The sequence below is a fragment of the Pongo abelii genome, chromosome 4 (assembly GCF_028885655.2).
Source record: "Pongo abelii isolate AG06213 chromosome 4, NHGRI_mPonAbe1-v2.0_pri, whole genome shotgun sequence".
Classification (NCBI taxonomy): Eukaryota; Metazoa; Chordata; class Mammalia; order Primates; family Hominidae; genus Pongo; species Pongo abelii.
In genome coordinates this window covers 187,946,474-187,972,313 of record NC_071989.2, presented here as the reverse complement: position 1 = coordinate 187,972,313, position 25,840 = coordinate 187,946,474, and the positions used below count along the sequence as shown (strand labels likewise).

The 25,840-nt window shown below is 54.7% G+C and overlaps 1 protein-coding gene across 2 annotated transcripts in view; it reads left to right on the top strand.

The window, feature by feature from the left end:
- Positions 1-25,840, top strand: part of ADAMTS2 (ADAM metallopeptidase with thrombospondin type 1 motif 2) — a 237,810-nt gene that overhangs the window by 134,449 nt on the left and 77,521 nt on the right. For both annotated transcript variants that reach the window (XM_009241356.4, XM_024246986.3), the window contains one exon: positions 5,477-5,679. In XM_009241356.4, coding sequence (XP_009239631.4) covers positions 5,477-5,679 — 203 coding nt within the window. The remainder of the gene's footprint in view (positions 1-5,476; positions 5,680-25,840) is intronic.

Below are 25,840 nucleotides of genomic sequence, written 5' to 3'. Positions count from 1 at the left end.
CCAGGGTTCTCTATCTGAGAGGGAAAGTCAGTTAATGCCCAGGCAAATTCACAAATGAGACAAGACCTGCCTGCAGTGGAGTGTCACAGGAAGGAAGAGCACGGTGTGCTGTCGGGAGAAATCAGGGGAGGGGTGATTTCAATTTAGGATGAAATAAGGAAAGTTCTCCCTTAGGAGCTGACATTTCAGCAGACACCTGAAAGAAGAGAGCAATGAGGGGACGGCCATCCCATGGAGAGGGGACAGCAGTCGGCCCTGTCACTGAACAGTGTGGTCCTCAGGTTTTAAGCATCCCTGCCCTGGCCCCTGGCCCTGTCGTCCCCTAGTGTTACGCAGTGGGGCTGTGGAGGAGGCAGATGGGGGCAGAACATGCTCCTGTCTTCCAAGAGCTCTGAGTCCCATGGGAGGCAGTGGGCTCCCTTCCTTCTGGGTCTTTCAGGGGGCCTAAATTTGGCTAGCACAGCAGCAGCAGGAGAAAGGGCATCGCAGGTGAAGAGGCCAGCCCAGAAAAGGCCTAGGACTGGGCTTTGCACAGGGGACAGCAAACACCCAGCCGCCCTTAGCACTGCAAAGCCCCTACCTGCCCTCAGAGCCCACACCTGCTCACTGCACCCGCCCTCAGAGCCCACACCTGCTCACTGCACCCGCCCTCAGAGCCCACACCTGCTCACTGCACCCACCCTCAGAGCCCACACCTGCTCACTGCACCCACCCTCAGAGCCTGCACCATCCCATGATGCTCCCGAGGTTACAGACTCAGTCCCAGGTTTTCTCTTCTCTAGTCTAATCATACTTGTTTCTACAATTTTCATTCCCGCAAATCACCCCTCAGTGCTGGTGAAGTACAGAAGGGCTCCGGGCATGTGGACAAACAATGTTGGACTCAGAGGCCTGGGTGTGTGCCCAGTCCTCCTCTCTGGTGGTGTGGCTTGTCCGAGTCATGTAATTTTTCTGCTCCTTGGTTTGTTTCCCTGATGCTAAAATGGGTTGATATGCTGATAGTGACGAGCCTCCGCCTTGGCGAGGGGATTGGATGGCTGCTGGGGATATGGAGCTGCCACTGTGAAGGGCTGTGCACACACCCCTGCCTGGAGACTTGGGGTGTGCCTAGTATGCTGGCAGGTACAGCCCTCGCCCACGTGCCCTGTGCACTATGGCACTGTGGATGAGCCCGTGGCTACTGTGACCCACCTGTTCCCCTGACGGAATTCCCTGGACAGAACTGCTGCCTCCCCTCATTCCATCCTCTCCCTGTTTGTTGATTGACTCTTCAATGGAGTCTTTTTGGTCCATTCTAGAGACTCTGAAGCAGGATGGCTCAGGAGTGCTTCCCACAGTGTCATTCTTTGGCTGTGATGTGAGCAAAGAGATCTCCAGCTGCCATCCAAAAGGGGCCCCGAGCACAGGGAATGCCAGGAACTCGAAAGCTCTGTGTTACCTATTTAAAAGATGGGATCCTGCCACAGACACCTCCCTTCAGGGTAGCTGCAGCCCACCTGGGTATGACTTCTGGGGCCTGGTCAATCAGCACCCCTAGGGGGCCCAGCGCCTTCTCGTGGGGAAGGCTGCACACAGAGGAAACGAAGGCCAAGGGCAGCGGCATCCTCCTGCCTCTGCAGCAGACGGGTGTGCTGATCACTCATCCAGGCGGGGTCAGTGCTGAGGGATAGAGCAGAGGCTGTGTGAGCTCCCAGTCACCACAGCTCAGCAGGGCTGGGCTACAAACATAGGGAGCTCCCAGGGGAGGAGGAGAGAGCAGCAAATAGCCCCCTTCTGCCTTGGAGGGACCAAGTGGAACAGGGGCCGTTAGACCAGGTAGGCAACCAGTGCGGGTGGGCAGGCCCAAGGCCAAGGGTGACTTCAGAGGGATCACTAGGAAGCCGACTCAGGACCATGCCAGGCCCACCGGCCAGAGCTCCCTGTAGCAAGGCTCTATTTGGGGAACAGGCCTGCAAGGGCCAGCATGTGGTCAGACTCTCTTCAAGGCCTGGGTTAAGCCCATTGTGGGGAAAACTGAGGTGGCACTCGTGATTGACAGGGTCAGAGTCAATCTTATTGTGGGGAAAACTGAGGTGGCACTCGTGATTGACAGGGTCAGGGTCAATCTTATTGTGGGGAAAACTGAGGTGGCACTCGTGGTTGACAAGCTGGGGCTTCAGCCTGACTGCCGGGTCTTGCTGGGACAGAGGAGGACAGGAGGGTGGCTGGGCCAGAGCTCCTGTTGTCCCAGGCCTGAGGGCATCGCAGATCCCGCTGCCCTTAGGGCTTCTCCCCTTGTCCTGTCCAGCCTGAGCACGACTGAGGCTTCCAGGGGCCAGACGCAGGGCGTGGCTGTCACCTGCCAGGTGACCCAAGCCCGTGTCTTCCTCTCCTCACGCACTTTGCCTTTGGGCCTTGGGCCGTCTCTCTAGGCACTGGTCCTGGGTGGAGAAGGAGTGCTCTAGAACATAATTTCCAAATTTCCCCCCAAAATTATCATGATTAAAATAATGATGGCAACAATAATAATTCCATTTCAGGTGAAATTCAGATTCTAAATCTTTAGAAATCTTTGCTATTTTTAATGGGCCTGCAACACACAATTTAGTTAAAAATTCTGCCTGCTCGGCAGAAGCAGCCTCAAGACGTGCCCCAGCCCAGCTCTGTCCTGACGCGGTGCCCGTGCCCTCCTACAGGGAATGTCTGGAGGGGTCCCTGCATGGTGATTCCAGGGTTAGGACCAGGAGGACATACTGTGATGCCTTCTGCAGCCCAGCTCTGTCCCGATGCGGCACCCGTGCCCTCCTACGGGGAATGTCTGGAGGGGTCCCTGCGTGGGGACTCTGGGGTTAGGGCCAGGAGAACATACTGTGATGCCTTCTGGTGCCAGAATGACATTGACGGTGGCAGGCAGGTGGCCTGATGAGCCAAGCCCTGTGTGTTTTGTCTCCAGGTGTGGCCCCTCAATTCACAGCCCAGGGCTACCCCTGGGGTGGCCCCATCTCCTAATTCCTCAAGAGAAGCTGGATGTTCTAGATTTTTTAAACATGAAATCTCCCAGTTTTCAAATACTATCAACCAGATGGCACCACGTGACCTCAACGAGTGCCTCTGTGGTCTGGTTTTGCTGAGGGCACCGCCCGTGTGTGACCCCTAGTTTGACAAGGGCAGAGGGTAATGCCCGGCCTGTTCCCCAGGGAGGAAGAGTTTTCCTGTAGAAATTACCATCACTCTGCTTCCCAAGGTGATTCTGAAGGTGAGCTGTCTCTGTTCGCTGGAAATGCAAAGAAATAAATGTACAAAAATAGAGTGGCGATTCCTCAACTCCTCTGTCAGGCTTGAGTCGCTGGCGCTTCCTCTGGGAACGGCATGGATGGTCCTGAATCATCCAGGCAGCTAAGCGGACTGCTCAGCTCCCCACGGCCCTGCCCACAGGCCTGCTGGCCCCTCCCCGGTCCCTGGAGTGGCCCTGGGCAGTCCTTGCTGTGTACATGCATGTGTGTGTGCATGTGTGTATGCATGTGTGCATGTGTGCACATGTGTGTGCTTTGTGTGCATGTGTGCACGTGTGTGTGCATGTGTGTAGATGTGTGTGTGTACTTGTGTGTGCGTGTGTGTGTGCGTGTGTTGTGTGCTTGTGTGTGCATGTGTGTACGTATGTGTGTGCTTGTGTGTGTGCGTGTGTGCGTGTGTGTGTGTGCATGTGTGTGTGCGTGTGTGTGCTTGTGTGTGTGTGTCGAGGGGACACAGAACTGTGGAGCTGGGGGTGGCACAAGGATCCCCGAAGGTACTGGAACCCCAGCAGCTGCTCAGCCCTGGCCTCACTTACTCCTCTTTTCTGTCCCAGCCCTCACCTTCTGCCTCACACCTCCACTGTCTCTCTTGGTCTTGCCCACAGCCGGGCTGCAGGTTTGTGCCTGAAACCTCATGTTCAGTCTGTCTTGTCTGAGCCAGGCTGCAGGGTGCAAGGAGAGAGCTCCTGGCTGAGAGTCGGCCACGCTGGGATGCCGTGGGTCTCCCCATCTGTAAAACGGAAATGGCCATGTCCACCGAGAGGCCTGCTGTCAGCACTGGGTGAGGAAGCGTGTGCCAGGATGAGAGCCCAGTGCCAGGCTGCCTCACTATCCGAGTGGCCCTGCCACCTCCAGGGGCCTTGTTCTGCCTCCGGGGCCTGTCCCGGGCTACCCTCACAGGGAGGGAATGCCTGTCCCTGCCTGGAAGAGGCAGCAGGAGAGAGGCGGTGGGGGTGAAAAGTGTTGTTCTGGAAGACTCTTTGTAGAGAGGTGGTGCAGCAGGGACGCTGGTCTCCCTCAGCTGCAGGGGTCTCGGGGCCTGGCCACCACCCTGTGGGTCAGCGATGGCATGCTGACATGCAGCCCTGGGTCTGTCCGGGGCCAGGAGTCTCTGAGGACCTGCCTGGGGAATGCCATGGAGATGCAGGACCCTGGGGCCGGGACCTGGCTTAGAGACAGAGACCAGTGCAAGGGAACAGGGGCTTCTAGGACACTGGGGCTTGGGGGACAGTGGGCAGTGTGGTCTGAGGCTGCCATCAATGCTGAAGGTCAGCCTGGCCAGCCTCGCTGTGGCTTTTAGAGACGGGCAGTGGAGGGCCAGGAACTGAAGCCTGGTCCAGGGTGGTCTCCAGGCCCGCAGGACACGGAACACAGCAGAAACAGCACTGCACAGAAGGCAGGGACGATATCCGGGGCAGGCTCCCCAGGATGGCAGCCCCGAGTGGCCAGGGGCACACCCTGGGGGCAGGAGGTCAGTGCCTGCCCAGGGCCGACTGCAGCGGAACTGCCACAGAGGGGTTCATCTTGATCTCTGCACAATTCCATCAGGCCAGAGGCAGTACAGTTCACCTGGGGAGGGGCCCGGGACCTGGCCCAGAGATGTGGGGCCTCGCGTCAGTGGAGGACTTAGCAGAAGGTTCTGGGAGGGGCCCAAGGAGACACTGGGGAACATACACAGCCCAGGATGGGTCTCGGTTTCCCCAGTCATAACAGCTGGTGGTGACACCTGGGACACCAGTCCTTTGGCACCTGGCAGCCCTTCGGGGGAGAAGAGGTGGCTCTGCCCACTCCAGCATCAGGCAGTGCGGGCTTAGATTCCCGGCCTCTCCGTGGCTGAATGCCAGCCCTGGGCTCCATAAGGCAGACGGTGATGCTGGGCTGGGTCTCTCACAGTCTTAGCAGGCCTGGTCCATCGTGTGGAGGCCACTGTGGCCCCTGCTGTGGCTGGGGTTGCCACCAGGGGCTGGGGAGCGAGCAGTCCTGGAAGTCACAGAGGTGCCTGTCTGGGCCCTGCTGTGTCTGAGACAGCTTGGCAAGTCTCTGCCACCTTCCTCTGCACCTCGCTTTCCTCTGTAAAATGGAATAATACCTTCGGTTCAGGGTGCTATGGGTCTTAAATGAGAGGATGGCCAAGCTGGCGCCTGGTGGGTGTTGTGTCCGGGTGGGTTTGCCCTGCCGCTGAAGACGGTGTCCTCTCCTTGCAGGGGCCTCCCCGGGCAGCCTGAACAACCTCAGCCACGCCCTGGGCGTCCTAGAGGAGCGCATCAACAGCTCGAGGCGGAGGGCACGCAGGCATGCTGCAGACGACGACTACAACATCGAGGTCCTGCTGGGCGTGGATGACTCCGTGGTGCAGTTCCACGGGAAGGAGCATGTACAGAAGTACCTGCTGACGCTCATGAACATTGTGAGTGGGGTGGCTGAGGGGGCAGGGTGGGGCGCGGAGGGTCAACCAGGGGCTGGGCAGGCCAGAGAGGCCCAGCTGGGCCAGGTCCCCTGAGGCTCTGCCGATTTCCTTGTTAGCTGGAGGTGAGTGACACAGTCTCAGGGAGGCTTGCTGGGTCCACAGGTGAGACAAGTTGACCATCCCTGACCTCAGTTTTCTCATCTGCAAATTGTGGGTGATTCTAACTTGGCGAGGCTCTTTATAGGCTAAGGCAGTTTTAGCAAACTCCAGACGATGTCATTCAATGTCCCATCATTTGAAAAATACGTTTTCTTGATGTTTGCCACTTTTAAAACTAAAATTATTTAAAAAGGCAACCTCATTTTACCTGAAAAGCTAATATAATAGTAAGACATAAAGTGACGTTATTCAGCCCCAGCTAGATAGCCCTGCCTTCCTCTGGCTCCGAACAGAAGCCCCTTTTCTGCTTAAAGTAGAGATTCATGTGCATTAGAGCGAGGGCCAGACACCAACCCAGGGCCCCTCCTTGAAGCTGGCAGTGGGAGGAATTGAAAATCGGGGAGGGAATTCCTTTCTCCCTGTGAGTCTGGGCTATTGAAAGGGGTGTCTATGTGCCACTTCCGTCATCTGGGCACCTGCCCCTTGTCTGCCTAATGCTAAGAGATTAAAGAACCACCTCCCCCTCATCCCATACCCCCAACAACCTAAGCAGGAGGTGCGAGGATGCTGAACTGTGTGTGGGTGGAGGCTGTGCAGTCCTTTCCTCTCTCTGCCTCATGTGGTCAGAGCCACTGTGGGGATGAGGGGCGTCCAGTCTTCAAAATGCAGGTTCCCAGGGGAGCAGACTGGCTTGGCTGAGTCCTGCAGGGAAAAGAAGGGGTGAGAAGGAGGACCAGGGCACGGCCTGGAATGTGAGATGCTGCCAGTGGGGCATTAGGGAGCAGGCGGGTATTTGTGGGAGGAAGCCGGGGCTTAGGGGAGGGCTGGAGGTGGTGTGGAAGCCGGGCAGGTGGGAAGTTCTAGAACCCCATGCTGTGTGTCCAAACCTGTGGATGAATGAGGTCCTCTGGGGCCGGGCTGGAGGCAGGCAGCAGGGTGTGCAGGTCTGCTCGGGGTCTGCTGCTCAGCTCTGCTTTTCGGACCAGGGATGAGCCCCTCCAGGAGCCAAGCTGACACATGGGTCAGAGTCCCCAGGGCCCTGGTGAAAAGATACCTCAGGGGCAGGGGGGTTGTGAGTGAGCTGAACACTGGACAGAGACCCCACTTTCATGCTCACTTTCCTCTTGACTGGTCTTGAATGAGTCAGCTAGCCCTCTGGAGCCCAGCCTTATCCGTACAGGGGCTGAAGTCCGCTGCATCGGCAGAATTCGTTTTATTTGGGAGAGCGTTGTCACACTTACCCTCATCTTATTTTTGAAACGTACCTTTAATGCAATAATAATAATAACGGCCAGTCGCAGTGGCTCACGCCTATAATCCCAGCACTTTGGGAGGCCGAGGTGGGCGGATCACGAGGTCAGGAGATCGAGACCATCCTGGCTAACACGCTGAAACCCCATCTCTACTAAAAATACAAAAAATTAGCCGGGGTGGTGGCGGGCGCCTGTAGTCCCAGCTACTCGGGAGGCTGAGGCAGGAGAATGGCGTCAACCCGGGAGGTGGAGCTTGCAGTGAGCTGAGATCACACCACCGCACTCCAGCCTGGGCGACAGAGCGAGACTCCGTCTCAAAAAAATAAAATAATAATAATAATAACAAACCATAATGGCTACAATTATCGAGCCCCTACTATGTGACTGTGCCAGGCCCACTCTGGGCACTTGCCATGCTAAATTATCTTGGGAAGTCCTCACGCTAGGTCTGTGAGACTGGTAGGTACAAAATCTTGGCTGCCTTCACAACGTGAGTTCTTCCCCTAGCATTATATTGCCTTCCAACCCAGCGGGGAAAGGACTGGGCTTGGAATTACAATCCGATGGCGACTCCAGGCCTCGCCTTTTCCAGGCGCGTCGTTGGGAACGCTGCTCCCATCCTCTGAGCCTTGGTTTTCTCGTCTATAAAATGGGCCAGTGTTTTCATCGTGGGGGTTGATGTGATTAAATGAGATAATGTCAGTGAATGTGCTTTTCAGTCTCTCAGTAGTGTGAACACGTTTTTAGTTTCCACATAAAATGTGATTTTGTTATCATGACAGTAGCACTATTTTAGTGACAGTCCAGGAGGGGTCACTTCTGAGAGCCCACCAGGGGTGCTGACCGAAGGTGGGGCCCATGGTGAGTCCTTCATGAGGCCGGCAGAGGCAGATAGCCTTTCTCCTGGTGCCCAGGGTCTCTCTGTTACAACAGCTGGTTGGAGGATGTCTAGAACGTTCTCTCACTTTTGCCATCCAACTTTATTCAAACCCTAGTGATCCAGCCGTACCCCCTATTTTGAATAATGGGAAGGTTCGTTTCTAGAAAAGAATGAGAAATTTAAAAATTCTTAAATTGAGATGAGTGCTATCACAACAGAGAAACCGTTTTAGGAGACAAGTCTCAGAAGTTGAGAAAGTATTTGGGCCGTGTCTGTTGTCCCCTGTTGCACAGAAGTGAGCACTGATTCATTCAGCAAACGTGTTGACAGTGTGCTTGTCATGGGTACAGCGGGGGTGTCCTGCAGAGGCGGCGGGGCATGGCAGAGAGTCCCGGGGCTTGGGAGACCGGCGGCGGAGGGTCAGCGGGGGGTCTCTGCCTCTGATCTGAGCCCCAGCTCGCACCACAAGAGCGCAGCGTGGGTGAGGGAGATAAGGCGCTGCCATGCTTGGAGCATGGCGTTGCCCTGACAATTAATACCCTGCGTCCTCACTGAGAGCCTCTGCATGCCTAGAGAGTCCTGGGGACAGATCTAAGGCCGGACCCTTTGGTGGTCTTGGGGAGGAGGGGCATTGAGCAAGTGGGAGCTTCTGAGAAAGGATGACCTTCCAGAACACTGCTGTGCGACAGAGCTTCCCGCGGTGCTGGGGAGCAGAGATGCTCGTTTCGCCCTTTCTGGCGCAGTAGCCACCGGGGCTTTGGAGCACTTGAAGTGTGGCTGGTGTCCTTGAAGAACTGAATTTTTAATTTAACTTATTTGTTCCAAGAGAATTTTAATTTTAATTTAAAAAATTTTAATTGCGGTGAAACATACAGAACATAAGTCACCGTCTTCACCATTTTTAAGCGCGCAATTCAGTGGCGTAAGCACGTTCACGTGGCTGGGCCACCATCGCCACCACCGTCCACAGAACTCTTCCTCTTGTAAAATTGAAACTGTGCCCATTGGGTTTCAGCCCTGCTCCTCCCCTCCCCCCGACTCCTGGCACCTACCACTCCACTTTCTGTTTCTAAGAATTTGACTACTCTGGGTACCTCGCATAAGTGGATCAAACAATAATTGTCCTTTTGCGTCTGGCTTATTTCACTTCGCATGATGTCCTCAGGGGCTATCCATGTTGCAGCATGTGTAAGAATGTCCTTCCTTTTCAGGGAGGACCAGTATCCCGTGTGTGGGTGGATCAGCCACATTTTGTTTATCCAGCCATCCATGGGCACTCGGGTGGCCCCCTCATGGGCTACTGCGAATAGTGCTGCCATGAACATGGGTGTTCCAGACCCTGCTTTCCGTTCTCTTGACTATATGCCCACAAGTAGAATTGCGGGACACAGGGTAATTCATTCTTTCTTTAATTTTTTGAGGAGTTTCCATGCTGTTTCCCACAGTGGCTGCACCATTTGCCCCCCACCAACAGTGTACAGGGATTCTAGTCTGTCCAAATCGTCACCAACTCTTGTCTTTTTTTTCTTTTTTATGGTAGCCACCCCAAAGAGTACTTCATTTGGATTAATTTGCACCTGGATGGAAGCCATAGTGTGGCTGGCAGCTGCTGTGCTGGACAGGGCAGGGCTGGGTCTGTGCACAGAGGGACTGCCTACGTGCCCTGTCTCTGAACTTGGGTGCTATGGGGGCCTCAAACCACAACCCCAAGTGGCCCTCCAAGGCCTGGCCAGTGGCTTGTCACACTCCTCCTGTAAGTCCCAACTGGTCACAGGGTTCCCCATGGCTGGAGCGAAAGCAAAAGCAGGGAAGGACAGAGGTGGCAGCAGCCAGCTGGGACTGGGCTCCCAGTGAGGTGTTTGGGGCTGTAGAGCAGGTGGGGCTGGGCAACGGCACATCCCGAGCCCGGAGTCTGGGGGCCAGCCCTGGGCAGTGAGCTGCCCACTGAACTGGATGCAGAGAATGGTAGCACAGCCTGTGCCCTGGGAAAGGCCGTCGAGCCCTGGGAGGAGGAGCTGGTGGGGGCCCCGATGGTGGGGACCCAGGGAATGCAGGCTCTGAGGAGGAGGTGAGGCAGAGGCGGGCTGAGTGCAGGCACAGCTCCACCCTGGCAGCCCTGCACTGCCTCAGTTTCCCTCATCATTTGGGGTGACTTCTGCCTGCAGAACTCCCTTTGGGATCTCTTTGTGGCAGAGCCTGGGCTGGGATATGGGGTCCAGGGGTGGCACAGGCAGTTGAGCCTCATCGATCACCCCTGTGCTCCCCTCCCCTGCCCAGCCTCCCTTGTAGCTGATGTGGAGCTGCATGGCCAGTTTTGCCTAGTGTCCTGTGTGAAAGGAAGTGACCTGGGTCACCTGTGGACCAAGGATGGTAAGAGCTTGGAGTCCCCTCCATCTCTGTCTCCCCCTGCCACGGAAACCTTGGAAGCCACGTGTCCCAGTAGGCGCAGCTACAACATAGGCTTGGGTCCTCCTGACCCACGCCACACCACGGTGTGAATAAGGACACACGGTGTGCAGTGTATTGTGTTCAGCTGCTGAGATGGGGTGGATTCTCGGCATAGCCACCCTCCTCTGTCTGGTGCCCCTGGCAGCCATTCATACAGGGGACTGGTGTTTATGGGCGTCTATTATATGTCAGGCAAGGGGTGTGGCCGTGAGCATGACAGGACATAGTCCTGCTACCTTGCATTCTGGGAAGGGGGACACAGGTGATACTGAAGTGAAAAACAAACAGGATCATTTCAAATAATGATAAATGCAATGAAAAAATAAAATAGTTATGAGACAGAGAAGGAAGAAGGGTAGGGGAAGGCAGGCCACTTTATACAGCTCAGGGGCTGGTGCACGGGAGATATCATGGGAGCTGAGGCTCATGACAACGGAAGGATGTGGGAGGAGGTAGAATAGGGACAGCCTGTTCCAGGTTTGGGGGAGGGGGCAGGCGGCGCCAAGGCCCTGAGGCAGGAATGGGGCTGGCTGGAAGAATGGAGAAGGCCTGGGCTGTCAAGCAGGGGACACAGGTAGGGGAAGTCGGGGCCAGCAAGGCTGGCCACCACAGTCTTCCAGAGGTGGAGGGGAGCTGCCTGTGGCTCCGGGAGCAGTGGAAATCACTGGAGGGGCTGCTTCCTTTCTGTGTTAAAGACGAGACATGATATTCCCTTTTCCATGGGAAAAATGAAGCTGCCCATCTCATCTCAGACTTGCCGGAAGGGAAGAGGGTTGGAAATGGAGCATTTCACGAGGCCACCTGGGCACAGAAAGGGGCTCTTTGGTTTAGGCAACCACCCACCTGCCCATTCCAGCAGCCCCTGCTGGGCCCAGTTTTCTTATCTTCCTCCTTACATCTAGAAAAGCATGTTTTTTGGTTTATCAAAATAGTCCATATTTAACACAGATGATTTATTTTTATTTATTTATTTATTTATTGTGAGACAGAGTCTCACTCTGTCGCCCAGGCTGGAGTACAGTGGTGTGATCTTGGCTCACTGCAACCTCCTCCTCCTGAGTTCAAACGATTCTCCTGCCTCAGCCTCCCGAGTAGCTGGGATTACAGGCATGCGCCACCACGGCTAATTTTTTTTTTTTTTTGTATTTTTAGTAAAGACAGTGGTTTCACCATGTTGGCCAGACCGGTCTTGAACTCCTGACCTCAGGTGATCCGCCCACCTTGGCCTCCCAAAGTGCTGGGATTACAGGCGTGAGCCACCGTGCCCGGACATTTTTTTTACTATGTAAAATTAGCATAAATTCATGTAGGTATGTGACTGTCTTCTCCCAGCAGTTAATTGTCTACTACGTTGTTTTAATGATTGCATAACATCGTACCGTATGACTGTCACACACATTTTACCTAACTTATTATTTATATGACATATTCACATAGCAAAACTTATTTCTTCATTAGAGGTCAGACGTACCACTAACTGTATCACATTCATAAAGCTGAATCTATCGCTTGTGCTTACTTATTTCCTTAAGCTGAGTTGCTGAAAGCGAAGTCCCTGGCCAACAGATATGCCCATTTGTTAAGCTTTCTACGCTGGAATGTTCTCTGTTATGGTTTCATCTATTCTCGCTTCACTGAGCAAATGCCTGTCTCCCCACCTCCTCACACCACTGAGTCCTTTTGAGCAGTGGTAATTTAATTACAACTGAGATAAGTTTTTTTGTTGTAAGTTGTATTTCCTTGATGTTAGTGAGCCTGCATTTAAAAATATATGTGTATTTGTAAACAGAGATTATTTTATTTTTTGTGCTTGGCCTATTCATCCCCTTGATTCTGCTGGGATTTGGGGGTGTTTTATTCATCTGAAGAGTCTGTGTACTTAAGTAGATTAACTTTTTGTCTGTCACATGTGTGGGAAGTATTTTCCCCAGTCCTGTTGTTTACCTTTTGTTTTATTCTGCCTGGGATAGTTTCTGATGTCCTACATTTTTGTGTGTGGTCAGATCCTGCAGTCTTTCCCTTCCCAGGGGAAAAGCTTCTCCCTTGGGTGATGTGTTTGATGCCTCCTGCCCTCCCCAGAAGTTAATCTTCTGAGGTTCTGCCCTACTTGGCAGCTGTACTTCCCAAGCGCCACTTCCTCACCAACCACTGACTGTTCTTGGGTTCAGCCATAGCAGCCCTCTACCTGAATTTCTCCCAAAGTAAGAGGAAAGATAGGCTTGCCGCGGTGGCTCACACCTGTAATCCTAGGACTTTGGGAGGCCAAGGGGGGCGGATCACTTGAGGTCAGGAGTTCGAGTCCAGCCTGGCCAACATGGCAAAACCTCATCTCTACTAAAAATACAAAAAATAAGCCGAGTGTGGTGGCACGTGCCTGTAATCCCAGCTACTCGGAAGGCTGAGGCAGGAGAATGGCTTGAACCTGGGAGGCGGAGGTTGCGGTGAGCCGAGATCATGCCACTGCACTCCAGTCTGGGTGACAGAGTGAGATTCTCTCTCAAAAAAAAAAAAGGGAAAGAAAGGTGTGGCAGGGAGATAGAGAATTCAAAGGAGCCAGTGTATTACATGCAATGCATTCTTATTTCCCCTCAATATCTGGCTGCTGCAAAACTCATCAGGATATTACCAGTGGGGAACACTGGCCTAAAGGCAGAGCCAGTACGTAACTCCCAGGGCCAACGCAAAATGAAAATGTGGGATCACTTGTTCAAAGAGCAGAGGAAAGTGCCATAAAATGGGACTATTAAGCCACTTCCTGTCTTCCTTAGTCTCTGTCTCTCTCTCTCAACTTGCTGCTTTTTATTTGCTTTTTAATGTTGTTCTAAGTGAACAAAAATTGGAACCTTGAATTATTAGCATGAATTTCTTATTCATCTTTAAATTGTGCAATGGCTATTTTAAATGCAAATATTAGAGCATTTAGCTTCTATGTGGAGTCACTGAAATTAAACAAATGTGTATTTTGTGGCTGATCCCTGGTGGGTGCCTCAGGCTGACCAGTTTATGACAGGCACAGGCCAGACTCAGGGAGGCTGGGAGGAAGAAGAGAGGATCTCACAGAGTGGAATCCTGCTGAGGGAATGCTCCTCAGGTATGGGGTCCTAGCACAGTGAGTGCACCCCCAGCATGAAGGGTGCACCCACTGGGGTCTGAGAGCTTCCTGCCACCCCTGGAAGAACACATTGGCTGTGCCCTGGCCAGGGCGTCTGGGAAAGTAGAGCCAGGCACGCCCCCTTCCCACTGGTGCACTGCCCCAGCCCAGAGCGTATGGCCACGGCCAATCCCATGTCTATGCAGGTGTCACTCATGGGAGGCTCACCTCCGCCAAAACATGGGCTCTGGCCGGCCATCCACCAGACATGCCCCTTTCCTGCCAGCCATGGGTTGGATGGCCACCACCACGCCTGCCCTGAGATGCCGTGGGGAATACATGCCTGATCCTGCACCTGCTGGGGGCAGCTGAAAGCCTGTCCTGGGGAGGTGGGACCGTGCTCCATTGCCCCAGGAGCCTTCACTTACAAAACACACATGCAAGGGTGAGATGACGAAGAACTTCAAGACAGAGCTGCAGAGGGTCAAGATCAGAAGTTTGGGGCCTTCTGATCACGGGCCTGGTCATCTGTGAAGTCAGCCTGTCCCTAGGGCGAGCCCAGGAACCTGAGCCCTGCGCTCAGACCGCATAGCCTGAGGGACCACCTGCTGCCCTGCGTGTGCCCCCTGGATGCCACCTCAGGCTCCCATTCTCTGTGGCCTTTCCCCAGCCTCTGCTTGGGCACGTCCACACACCTCTGAGGCCCAGGCGAAGCCAGCCGTGCTAAGAGGGCGCTGGGTGTGTGCCGTGCTAAGAGGCAGGGGGCGGGCCCTCGTCCACGGAGGCTCTCTGCACTGAGTTTTTTTGTTTTTGTTTTTATTTTTTCTTGAGATACAGCCTTGCTCTGTCACCCGGGCTGAAGTGCAATGACATGATCTCGGCTCACTGCAACCGCCACCTCCCAGGTTCAAGCAATTCTCCTGCCTCAGCCTCCCAAGTACCTGGGACTACCAGCGCGTGCCACCACGCCTGGCTAATTTTTATATTTTTAGTAGAGACGGGGTTTCACCATGTTGGCCAGGCTGGTCTAGAACTCCTGACCTTAGGTGATCCGCCAGCCTCAGCCTCCCAAAGTGCTGGGATCACAGGCGTGAGCCACTGCGGCCGGCCTACACTGGAATTTGAGTACACGCAGCCGTAGCAGCCCTCCTGGCTGCTGGCAACCCTGGGATGAGTCCAGTCTCCTGAGGCTCAGCGGCCCTTAGCCTGGTCAGAGACGCTGAGGCCCCTTGGGGATGCCCACATTCCCCCGTCTAAGGGCAGAGGGGTCTCCCTCCCAAGCACTGTGAGGCTAGGAGGATGGAGTGAGAACCATGGGCAGTTGTGTGGCCCATCCGGCCTTGCTGGCCCCCCGGCCCCGTCACTGGCAGAGTGGACTGTATTCCCTCTGCCTTCATTCTGCTCCTGCTCCTCCCAGCCTTCGACTCTGGCTCAGCCTGCAGCCTCCACCTTGCATTGCTGCCTCCCCTGGGTCCAGCCAGGAGGGTAAGGGGCTCTCCTCTGCCCAGGCCCACCCCCTTCCCCTGAGGGCACTGGGAGACCACTGTCATGTTTGACCCTTCCTGCTTGGAAACATGCTCCCTGAAGTACCGGGTGCTGCCAGGCTGGGACACAGGTGACATTGCTGAACACGCCTGATACTGACCCTGGGGCTTCGGTATTTCTCACATTTTCAAAAACTTGCTCTGCCAGCGCCTGGGCTAGTCTCTGCTCACAAACCAGATGCTGTGGCCATGTGTGTGGGCCTGGGTACCCCTAAGGAGTGGGCTTGGGCCTGACAGGCGAGGCTGCCACGCTAGGAGGCAGCTCAGGTGTGTGTGGCACCTCAAGTTTCGTCCCCAGGTACACACAGGGACTCTTCTGCAGGCTCAGGTAAATGGGAGGCAGGGATGAGTGCCTTGGAAGATCAGAGCCATTGTGAAAGTAGTATGTTTATATATGCATTTTTTTTTTTTTTTTTTGAGACAGGGTCCCTCACTCAGTCACCCAGGCTGGAGCGTAGTGCTGCAATCATAGCTCACTGCAGCCTCAAACTTCAGCCTCCCAAGCACCTGGGACTACAGGCACACACCACCATGCCTGACTAATTTTTTAAAGATTTTTTTTAGAGACAGGGTCATGCTATGTTGCACGGTGGACTCAGTCTCCTGGGCTTAAGTGATCCTGCCGTCTCAGCTTCCTGAGTAGCTGGGATCACAGGCACGAGCCACCACGCCTGGCTACGGATACATTTTTAAAAGTAAAATCTATCTGTGCCAAGACTTCAAGAAATATAAAGCTTGGGCCCAAGGCTGAAGCTTCCTTTGTGGCTTCAAGCATTTCACTAAAGCACTAATTTCAATCCTACTCTTCCCTGAGAAGCCTAAGGCCTCAATGTGTTGCTTAAATATCAGGATCTACAAAGACCTTGAACTGTCTGTGTGAGCCCCTGGTCCCACTGCACTCCTTGTAGACGGGAGGCAGACCATTGCAGTGGGTGACACCCAGCCTGCAGCAAGGCCAGCGCTCAACCTATTGCTACTGAGAACACGTACTCTCAGGTCTGCCAGAGGCCACCAGACAGATGTAAGGCATCTCCCCCTGAAGTGGCCCCTTTTTTGGATGGTAAGCATTTTAAAACATCAGTTTTACATTAAAGTAAATTTGGACATATTACTTTCGTGAAAGCTAAATTCACGTGCATTTGTCAAGGTAAACTGGAGATTCTAAAGCTGTGTTGGCAAACTCTGGCCCCAGGGCCACCTGGCCCTTCACCTGTTTTTGTAAATAAAGTTTTATTGGAACACAGCCACACCTATTGATTTATGAATTGCCTGTGGCCATTTTTGTGCTACAACAGCGGGTTGGGTAGTTGCAACAGAAACCATATGGCCCACAAAGCTGAGAACATTCACTATGGGGTGCTAAAGGAATATTTGCTACCAGGCTCTGCAGAAATGTACTTGCTTAGTGCCTGCCTTGAGCTATGATGGCCCCAGGCCTCCAAAGTGAGCATGTGCCTTTCACTACATCAGTGCACGTGGGTGTATGTATTAGGGAAGTACTGAGCACAGTGGGCTGCTCAGACCCCAGCCCACCCCCACACTAGCCTTATCAGCTCAAAGGACCGGTGAGGCTACTTCGGGGATTCTTTTTAAAGGATAGAATGAGCTGCTCTTAACCGCTGTAGAACGGCAGAGCAGGAGGAGCAGGTTTCTGGGCACGCAGAATAGTCTCTCCCAGCTGTGTTAACTGCTTATGTTCTGGGAGAATGCCTGAGCCCCCAAAGCATCTCTTCTGCTGAGGGCAGACATGCTCCTAGGCCTATGGAGAACGTGGAATCCAAGGGTCTTCTGTGCCTTCAGTCGAGGCTATAACCTTTGACCCCTCCCAGCACGAGAACATTCTCTGTACAGTACGTTCTACAACAGTTTTTTTTTTTTTGAATGAATGATTTCTCTCTATGCCAGGATTCAGATATTTTTCCTCTTTTCTTTTCTAATTTAATCCAGAAATTGGCCTGGACTTACCAAAGCCTTGCCAGGGTTTGCAAACAATCAGAAGGCATATGGGCTCAATTTCTCACCAACTTTCATGAGTGTTGAGACCGCATGGCGGCGGTGGGGAAGGCAGTGGTCGGACAGGAATGTTTTCGGCTGGTCGTGGTGGAAATCTCGTAAACTGGCCGCAGAGCTGCAAACCAGCCAGACGGAAGGCGTCGCCCCAAGTCATAGTTCACGAGTCTCTGGCTCTGGTTCCTGGGAAAGAGAAAAACATCTCTGAAACTGGACACGAAAACATGGGTCCCTTAAGTCGGGGGAGGCAAGCAGGGTTCAGGGTCTGCTAGTGGTGCCGTGGCCCTGGGGGTGTTGCTGGCACTGTTTCTGTTCCTCACGCTTGTCCTGCTGGCCTTACAGCCTGGCCCTGTGTGCCACCGGGAGACACAGCCATGAGGGCCAGTGGTGTGTGCGAGGCTGCAGGCAAGGCTCAGAAGAGGGCAGTGCCCTCACTTGCTCACAGAAGCCAGGCCCGAGGGGCCCAGGTGGCTGAAGGCTGTTGGGAGTGGTGGGGACTGGGGCGACCGGAGAGGCCATGACCTCCTGCAGAGCTCCTCCTGGTTCCACTCACTTGTGTTTCTGTAGGAATAAGCAGACCACTGCTGCCAGCTCTTTCTTCCATGAGAAGCTGGAAATCTCATTTTTATGGGAAATCTAATTATTTTTCAATGTGGGCTACAAATTGAAATTAAGAACCCACACTGCACAGGTGAAGCAGAACACGGCTGCAGGACAAGTCTGGCGTGTGGGTGGCCTGAGTGTTCTTTCCAGCCTAGAAGGAAGGAGGCGACTGCCTGTCCTGCTGCGCCCTGTGCTGGTCAGTGCCAATTCCCCAGGCTGTTGGGAGCGTCATTCGAGTTGAACACCAGGAAAGTGCTCAGCAGAGCACGGGTATGGGAGGAGCATGATGAGATTGAGAGCTGTTCTCAGTCATGTTCGGCACTCCCCGAACTCCTGGCCTCCGTGTCCCTGCACTGGGGGAGCTCAGAGCACGGGAGTATGGGGAGCAGGATCAGGACACGTGATTACACCTTGGTTCATCAGGGAAGGGTGCCTGGGGCGGCTGGTCAGGGAAGCCTCCTCGGACAAGGGCCACTGCAGCTGCCTCTAATGAGGGCTCCTGGTGGCGGCACAGCGCGTGCAAAAACCTGGCTGCATCGTGAATCACAGTGCGCAGATAGGGCCCTGCTGGAGCTTGGGGGACTTGGAGAGCAGCAGTGAGGTTGCTTTGTGGTCTACAAAGATAGACTCCTCTCTCTTAGGAGGTTTGGGGCTTATGCTTTCTATTCTTGGAAGCACCTCTCCCCACCTGAGGAGGGGAAACTCACATTTGCTGTTTTTGCACCTGCTGGCCCTGTGCAAGGAGGCAAGTCTGTGACCTCACTACCTTGCCCACAGCTGCTCTGTGAGGTTCCCTTGCCTGCATCAGGTCACTGAGACTCAGAGAGACATGGCCAGAGCACGGCAGGTGGAGTCACATACCTGTGGGAAGGTGGCCCCTGTGCTGATCCTCCTCTACTGTTCTGGCCTGAAGATCGAGAGCTCCCAAATCCCCTAGCATTCTCCTCGGGTTCTCATCTCAGGCCTCACTGACCTCCCCACAGCATTTGGGGTCCCCTGGCCACACCCGCCTCTCCCCGCAGGCCATCCGTTCTGCCTCTTGCTTTGCCTTGGCTTCTGCGTAGATCTACTGTGTCCTCCTGTTCTGAGGCCCGCCCGCCTGCCCACTCACTCCTTTAGTGCACACAGATAGAGCAGCCCTAGGTGCTGGGGATGTCATGGTGAGCACGGGATCCAGACCGCAGGGAGCACATGTTCCAGCAGGGCTGGGGAGGCTGACAGACCAGTGATGGTGAGCAGGTGGGGAACACTCTAACGCGGGTCTTGTGGGTGGATCTCACCTCTGCTTCCTCCTGAAATGTGCAGCACCCTCCCCACCAGTGGACATCTCCCCACCTCCTCCCTCCTCCACAGACCTCCTGACAGCTGATGTGGAAGCCTCCCAGCATCCTGTCCTTGGCCTCCCGCGGGGAACTGATGGTTGTCAGAATGGGAGTTAGAGTCCCTGTGGACAAGGAGGGCCAGCCATCCACACACCCGGCTGACAGCTTGAGGCAGCCTCGGAGCTTGTCTTGTGCAGGCTCCAGCAAGGAGGTGACAGCTGAACTACAAGAACAGAGGCGATGATGTGCCGCGCCGGGCTGTCTGGCTGACCCGGCGTGGGCTCTCACTCCCCAAGGCCCCTCCCGGGCTGCCCCCGGAGCTGAGTTGCAGTCAAGCAATCCTGGATCTTCCTCCCCAGTCCAGGGGTCTCCTTGGCGGTGTGTCTCAGCAGGGTTAGGGACTCCCACAAAGGTGACTTTGTATTGGGCCCAGAGAGGGTCTGCCCACCTGATTTTTCACTGAGTACCTGGAAAAGGCCTGGCACGTAGTAGGTGCTCAGTAAATCTCTTTTGAATGAATAAGTGATGAAATGAATTCCCATAAAGCAACTGTGATCTCAGAGACTCCCATAAAAATGAACTCTATCTGTGGGTGTGGAACTCCTGGTGCCCTTATGCCTTATGCCTTCGCTTCTATGGCAGAGGCTGTGTCTCCATCGTCCATGCTGATGTCTGAATGACCAGGTCCCGGGATAGTTTCTAGTTGCAGCAGGTTTGCCAAATTGCACCCCAGAGCCTCTGTACTGACTCCCATGCCCACTTATGTGAGCCTCTCAATCTGTCTGTGCCTTGGCTTCCTCACTGGCACAGTGGGGATAACACTCACTTGCAGGGTGTGGGAGAGGAAAGATATCGCATGTGGGGAAGTACTCGGCATAGGCGGAGAAGATCAGAGCCGACCAGCGAGGCGAGCAGTTGTTCACTCAGCCCATGATGTCTGGGAACAGCCCCAGCCAGCTCCCGTCCTGGACAAGCTTTTTTCTCATGGGGGCCACCTGCTTGCCTTGGCACAGCGAGGACAGGGCCTTGGCAGCCAAAGGAGACGGTCAGCTGTCTCCACCTGGTCATGGAGATAGTCACAGTGGGGTGATCCTTGAGCTGGTTTTGGTTACAGAGTTGGTGTTTCCCAAGTGGAAAGTGGGAGGGCATCATTCCACACAGAGGAGCTGCTTGTGCAAAAAAGGTGCCAGCCCTCGGCCACCCTGGGAGCCCGCTGGGGTGGGAGAAGGCGCGTGAGGCTGAGCTTGGCCTTGGTCCTGAAGCCTGGGGAAACACGGGAGTACTGGGCACCCAGGATGCATCAGCAAGGATGCAGAAGAGTCCCTGTCTAGTGGAGACGGGCAGGAAGCTGACAAACAAAGGTGACTGGAGATCACGATGGTGCCAGGAAGTTACCGGGATGGGACAGCACCCGAGGCAGCATAGGGTGCCCCGTGGGAATGTTCACAGAGTGAGGAAACTTCAGAGCAAGGGAAACTTCCCTGCAGACAGACAGGAGGAAGGAAACCTGGCTGCAGCCTGCACTACCTCCCACCTGCGCCTGGCAGGGAGCCTGGCCTGGGGGCTGCCCATGCTGGCCCTTCCGAGCCTGAGCAGAAGTGATCACGGACACTTGTGCTTCCAGTAATTCAGCCCCTCTTCCTTTGGTTCTGGGTTTCCCGTGTAGCAGCGGGCAGGATTTCATCTATCTTCCCATCTGCCAGAGTCTGGCAAGGGAACTAAGCCACATAAACAGACTCTGGTGGTGCAGGGGGATTGTGACCTGCTGCACAGAAGGCAAAGCCGTTTCCCACCAAGCCCAAGAGGCGCTGGAACATCTGTGCTCTGGGTGTTGGAAAGCGCCCTGCATGACTGCGCTTTCAGGGAGGGATATGCTGGCAGCAGACGACCCTTGCCGTGAGCTTGTAATGCAGGACCCTTCTTGCGGCTATCACCTTACTCTTGCCCTGCACTCTGAGTGCCTTGGGGGCCCCTGCCCAGGTCGAGGGGCACAGTGCAAGGTGATGGCCTGCGGCCCTCTGTCATGCCTTCTCAGTCTCTGAGGTGTTCATACCTGCTCTGCCAGGGCCTCTCCCTTCTTCCTCATCATGCATGGATGCCTGCGGAGTAGGGAGGCTGGACTGAGTCCTCCTCAGTTTTGCTCTGAGGTGGTCGGGTCTGATGCCTGGGCCACTTAGGCATGCTGGACCCCTGCCCAGTCCAAGCCCTATGCCTTGATGGGTGTCCACTCTACAGCCTCTGCCAGCCAGTGCCAGCTACCCACGCCCTGGCCCTCGCCAGCAGGAGCTGCTGCATCCCACACACACCCCTCTGGAGCTAGGGCATCCATGTGCTGCCTGAGGCCCATTCATTAACATAAGATCCCTCTCAATTGTAACCACCTGCCTAGCTACCATGTGGATTGGACTCCACCCTCAGCAGAGGGTCTCATCTCAGTGGGAAGTAGAGCCCAGAACCCCGGGGACTATCTGCATCTCACCCTAAGGCGGGGGCAGCGGTAGGGATAGGGCTCTGGCTCCAAGCCTGGTGTGGGCTCAGCAGCCCGCCCCCCACCCCGGCAGCTGCTTGATGCCCCCTTCCCCCACACCGTTCCTGTCCCCTGATGCCACAGCCCTCTCCTCCCATAGCGGCATTTTCCTTCCCTCTTTCCTTAGGTCACACTGGTGACAGAGCAGCAGCAGAATGTGATGTGTCGGGGACTAAAAATGCATTGTTCTCAGATTACATGGTGGTGCTCAAACGGACCCAGGTGACCAAGCTCAGTCACAGGGGATGGGCTGGGCCACACAGGCTCTGAGACGGGCGTGTGGGGGGATGCCAGGGCCGGGGGTGGCACGAGGCCTGGCCACTTGGGGCCCCTCTTTGAAAGGAGACTCCTCACTGAGCCCCCCAGGGCTCTGTGGCCAGGGACAGCTGACAAGCTCAGCAGAGTTCCAGGGAGGCAGGGCCGTCCCGCAGCCACTGCCAGAAAGAATCAGAATCCCTAACTTTTCTTGGCCTTTCCCTGTCAGTGGCTTACAGTGGCCGAGAGGCCCCTGGAGGACACTGGGCTCTGGCCTGCAGCCTCGGCCGTGTCCTTCTGTGTCCTGCGGCCTCAGCAGTACTGGTCCTTCCCCGTTCTGCAGCATTTCCCTTTCTGATGAGGCGTCCAGTCAGCGAGTGGGAAGGTCAGTCCCTAAGTGGTGGCATGGCTGTTGTTTCCCCAAAGGCGACGCAGCCAGCAGGGAGAGCTCCAGGGCTGGGTCACACTCGCGGACGTGCCTGGGCACAGCAGCCCCTCCAGCTCTGGAAAACACAGGGGCATGTGCAAGCTGTTCACTCAGACCTCTCCCAATGGTGATGGCCAGGAGGAGAGACAGGGAGGGTGTAAGGGCAAAGCCCAGGTGGACCATTCTGTGCATGGGGTCCCAGGGAAACAGCTTGGGCTGTTGGACCCTCCTGTAATTTGATGACAGTTTCATTCAGCCTGTACTAGGTGCTGGGGATTTCACTTTTGTCACGCGCGTCCGTGTGAAGAGACCACCAACAGGCTTTGTGTGAGCAATAAAGCTTTTGAATCACCTGGGTGTGGTTTTTACCTAAATCAATCTGGCCTGGTATATGACAACATAAAAAAACTCAAGGATAGAGCCCAAAAAATTCGCCAACCAAGCAAATAATTATGCTGAACCCCCTTGGGCACTCTCTAATTGGATGTCCTGGGTCCTCCCAATTCTTAGTCCTTTAATACCTGTTTTTCTCCTTTTATTCAGACCTTGTGTCTTCCGTTTAGTTTCTCAATTCATACAAAACCGCATCCAGGCCATCACCAATCATTCTTCTAACAAATGCTCCTTCTAACAACCCCACAATATCACCTGTTACCCCAAAATCTTCCTTCAGCTTAATCTCTCCCACTCTAGGTTTCCACGCTGCCCCTAATCCCGCTTTTTCTTATTAATATAAGAAGACAGGAATGTCAGGCCTCTGAGCCCAAGCTAAGCCATCATATCCCCTGTGACCTGTGCGTATACATTCAGATGGCCTGAAGCAACTGGAGGTCCACAAAAGAAGTGAAAATAGCCAGTTCCTGCCTTAACTGATGGCATTCCACCATTGTGATCTGTTCCTGTCCCACCCTAGCTGACTTTGTGACAATACACCCTCCCCGCCCTCGGGATAATGTACTTTGTGATATTGCCCCCCCCGCCCCACCCTTGTGAATGTACTTTGCATGATACACCCTCCCCACCCTTGAGAAGATACTTTGTAATATTCTCCCCCCACCTTAAGAAGGTATTTTGTAATATTCTCCCGTACTTTGTAAGATCCGTCCCCTGCCCACAAAAAATTGCTCCTGGCCGGGCGCAGTGGCTCACGCCTGGAATCCCAGCACTTTGGGAGGCCGAGGCGGGCGGATCACGAGGTCAGGAGATCGAGACCATCCTGGCTAACACGTGAAACCCCATCTCTACTAAAAATACAAAAAAAAAAAGTTAGCCGGGCGCAGTGGCAGGTGCCTGTGGTCCCAGCTACTCGGGAGGCTGAGGCAAGAGAATGGCGTGAACCTGGGTGGTGGAGCTTGCAGTGAGCTGAGATCACGCCATTGCACTCCAGCCTGGGTGACAGAGCGAGACTCTGTCTCAGAAAAAAAAAAAAAAAAAAAATTGCTCCTAACTCCACCGTCTATCCTAAACCTATACGAACTAATGGTAATCCCACAACCCTTTGCTGACTCTCTTTTTGGACTGAGCCCACCTGCACCCAGGTGATTAGAAAGCTTTATTGCTCACACAAAGCCTGTTTGGTGATCTCTTCACACGGATGCGCGTGACAACTTTCATTGTTGCTTCAACCTGAAACAGCCCTGAGACACAGGGACTATTATTATCTCCATTTTACAGATAAGGAAACTGAGGCCCAGACAGGTTAAGTAACTGGCCCCAAGTCACACAGCAGGATTATGGCAGAGTCCATGCTGGCACCCATGCAATCTGACCTCAGAGTGGGAATATCCCCCCGACGCTCTGCTAACCCCCCAAATTCAGGAGCGGGGGGGCAGCCTCTCGAAGTTGTTAGTACAAACCCGGGGAGGTTTGTAATGCAACCTGTCTTCTCAACGTGCCTGCTGGAGTGCCACACTGAGGGCCGCAGCGCATATCTCTTGAGCCTCTGCTGGGCTCTGTGCATTGATGAGCTGGCCTGGAGGTGGAGGAGCCCCGTCCCCACCCTGAGGCACCTGCAGAGGTATCAGCAGAGTGTGGACGGGCACAGGAGACATCGCCTGAGGAGTGAGGGGGTGGCCTTGGGCAGAGTGTTCTTGCACTGGGTGTTGAAGGAGGGGGCTCTGACCGCCTCGCTTTTTGATGTATGAACTGACCCTAGTAATTCTGATCCTGGCCATTTCCGTTTCACGATGGTTTGATATTTTGAGCAAGAGTCATGTTTCTTCTCGCATTGCCTCTGAAGCATTTGCTGAGGAGCCAGAGGGTGAAGATCTGCAATGGGAACGTTTATTCTCATGATAAGCCCAGGCTCTGGCAGCCCCATTTAGGCACTATGCAATGCACACAGATGAAACTCTTCTCCCCGGAGGCCAGCAGACCTTTCTCGCCCGCTTCTGGCTGCACTCTCTTCTCTGCCTTCACACTGGTGGTCCAAGCCTGGCCTCTGAAGGGGCACAGAGAGAACAGCCTTCTCCCCACTTATTTCAGGGGGTCCCAGAGAAGACACAGAGCAGCAGGCCCCCCGCTCCCAGGCCTCTGACAGACTTTTCAGGCCTGGCTTGCTCCCGGACATGGTTTTGCCAGGTGAGCCACAGGCTGCCTCTGGTGGCCCAAAGCTCAGCCGAGCGAAGGATATGGGAACTTTCCTGAAGGTTGGGGTGGCCGCTCTTCCAGGGCTCCTGCCTGTCTCCTCTGGCTGGCGGGCCAGCAGGCCTCGCCTAGTAGGGAGCCTGCACCGGTTCCCCCCTTTCTGCACCCCTCCCCCACCTTGGCAGAGGACAAAGTCACCTCTGCCCAGCAGCCTCAGGCCACCTCCCAGGGCTCACCGTCCCCCGGGTGGAACTCTGCCACTTAGCGAGGCGAACTTTTATATTGTCATGCAGAGCCGCTCCTTCCTCATTGTCTATTCCAGAACAGAAACTTGGCTGCGTCTTTGCATAAGCAAAAGGCGCATTACAATGTGTTTCCCCAAACAAGACAGCCCTTGGCCTCTCTCCGCACAGAGATGGCTGCGGCTTTGAACATTTCCCCCCAAGGTTTAAAGATTCCAGGATCAATTTCTCAGACAGGACTCAAGGACATTGTCCCCGGGCTTCCCCTCCCCCAGCAACCTGGGAAAGGAGAGCTGCTTCTCCCCAGCACACACAGGCCTTGGGGAGGGTGGATGCGGAGGAGGCCCCCAGGGCTGCTGGGGGGAGGGGAGGGGAGGCCCTTAGCCGGGGGACCTCCCCGATGAGAGGGGTCACAGGCCTACGCTGGGTCACACATTTTGCCCATTTCCTGTTATTCCATATCTTCAAAGTGATTCACTCCATTCATTCAACAAATGTCTACTGAGCACCTACTATGGGCTAGACACTGCTGGGAGCAGTTGCACTGCAAGTCCAAAGTTCCTGAGGTGGAGACAGGCTCCCTGTGCAAGGAGCAGCCGGGCTAGCCGCTGGAGCACAGGGAGCAGGGCCAGGGCAGCCCGAGAAGGTGCAGCAGGGCCAGCCCTCCTGGCCTGGAGGTCACACCAGGAACTGTGGTCTTATGCCTTGGGGTAGGAAGGGTTTAAGCAAGGCGGTCACTGCCTCCTTCCTTTGAAATATATTTTTTAGGATGAGTCTTTTTTTTTTTTCAAATGCTCTTGAGATATCTAAAGAA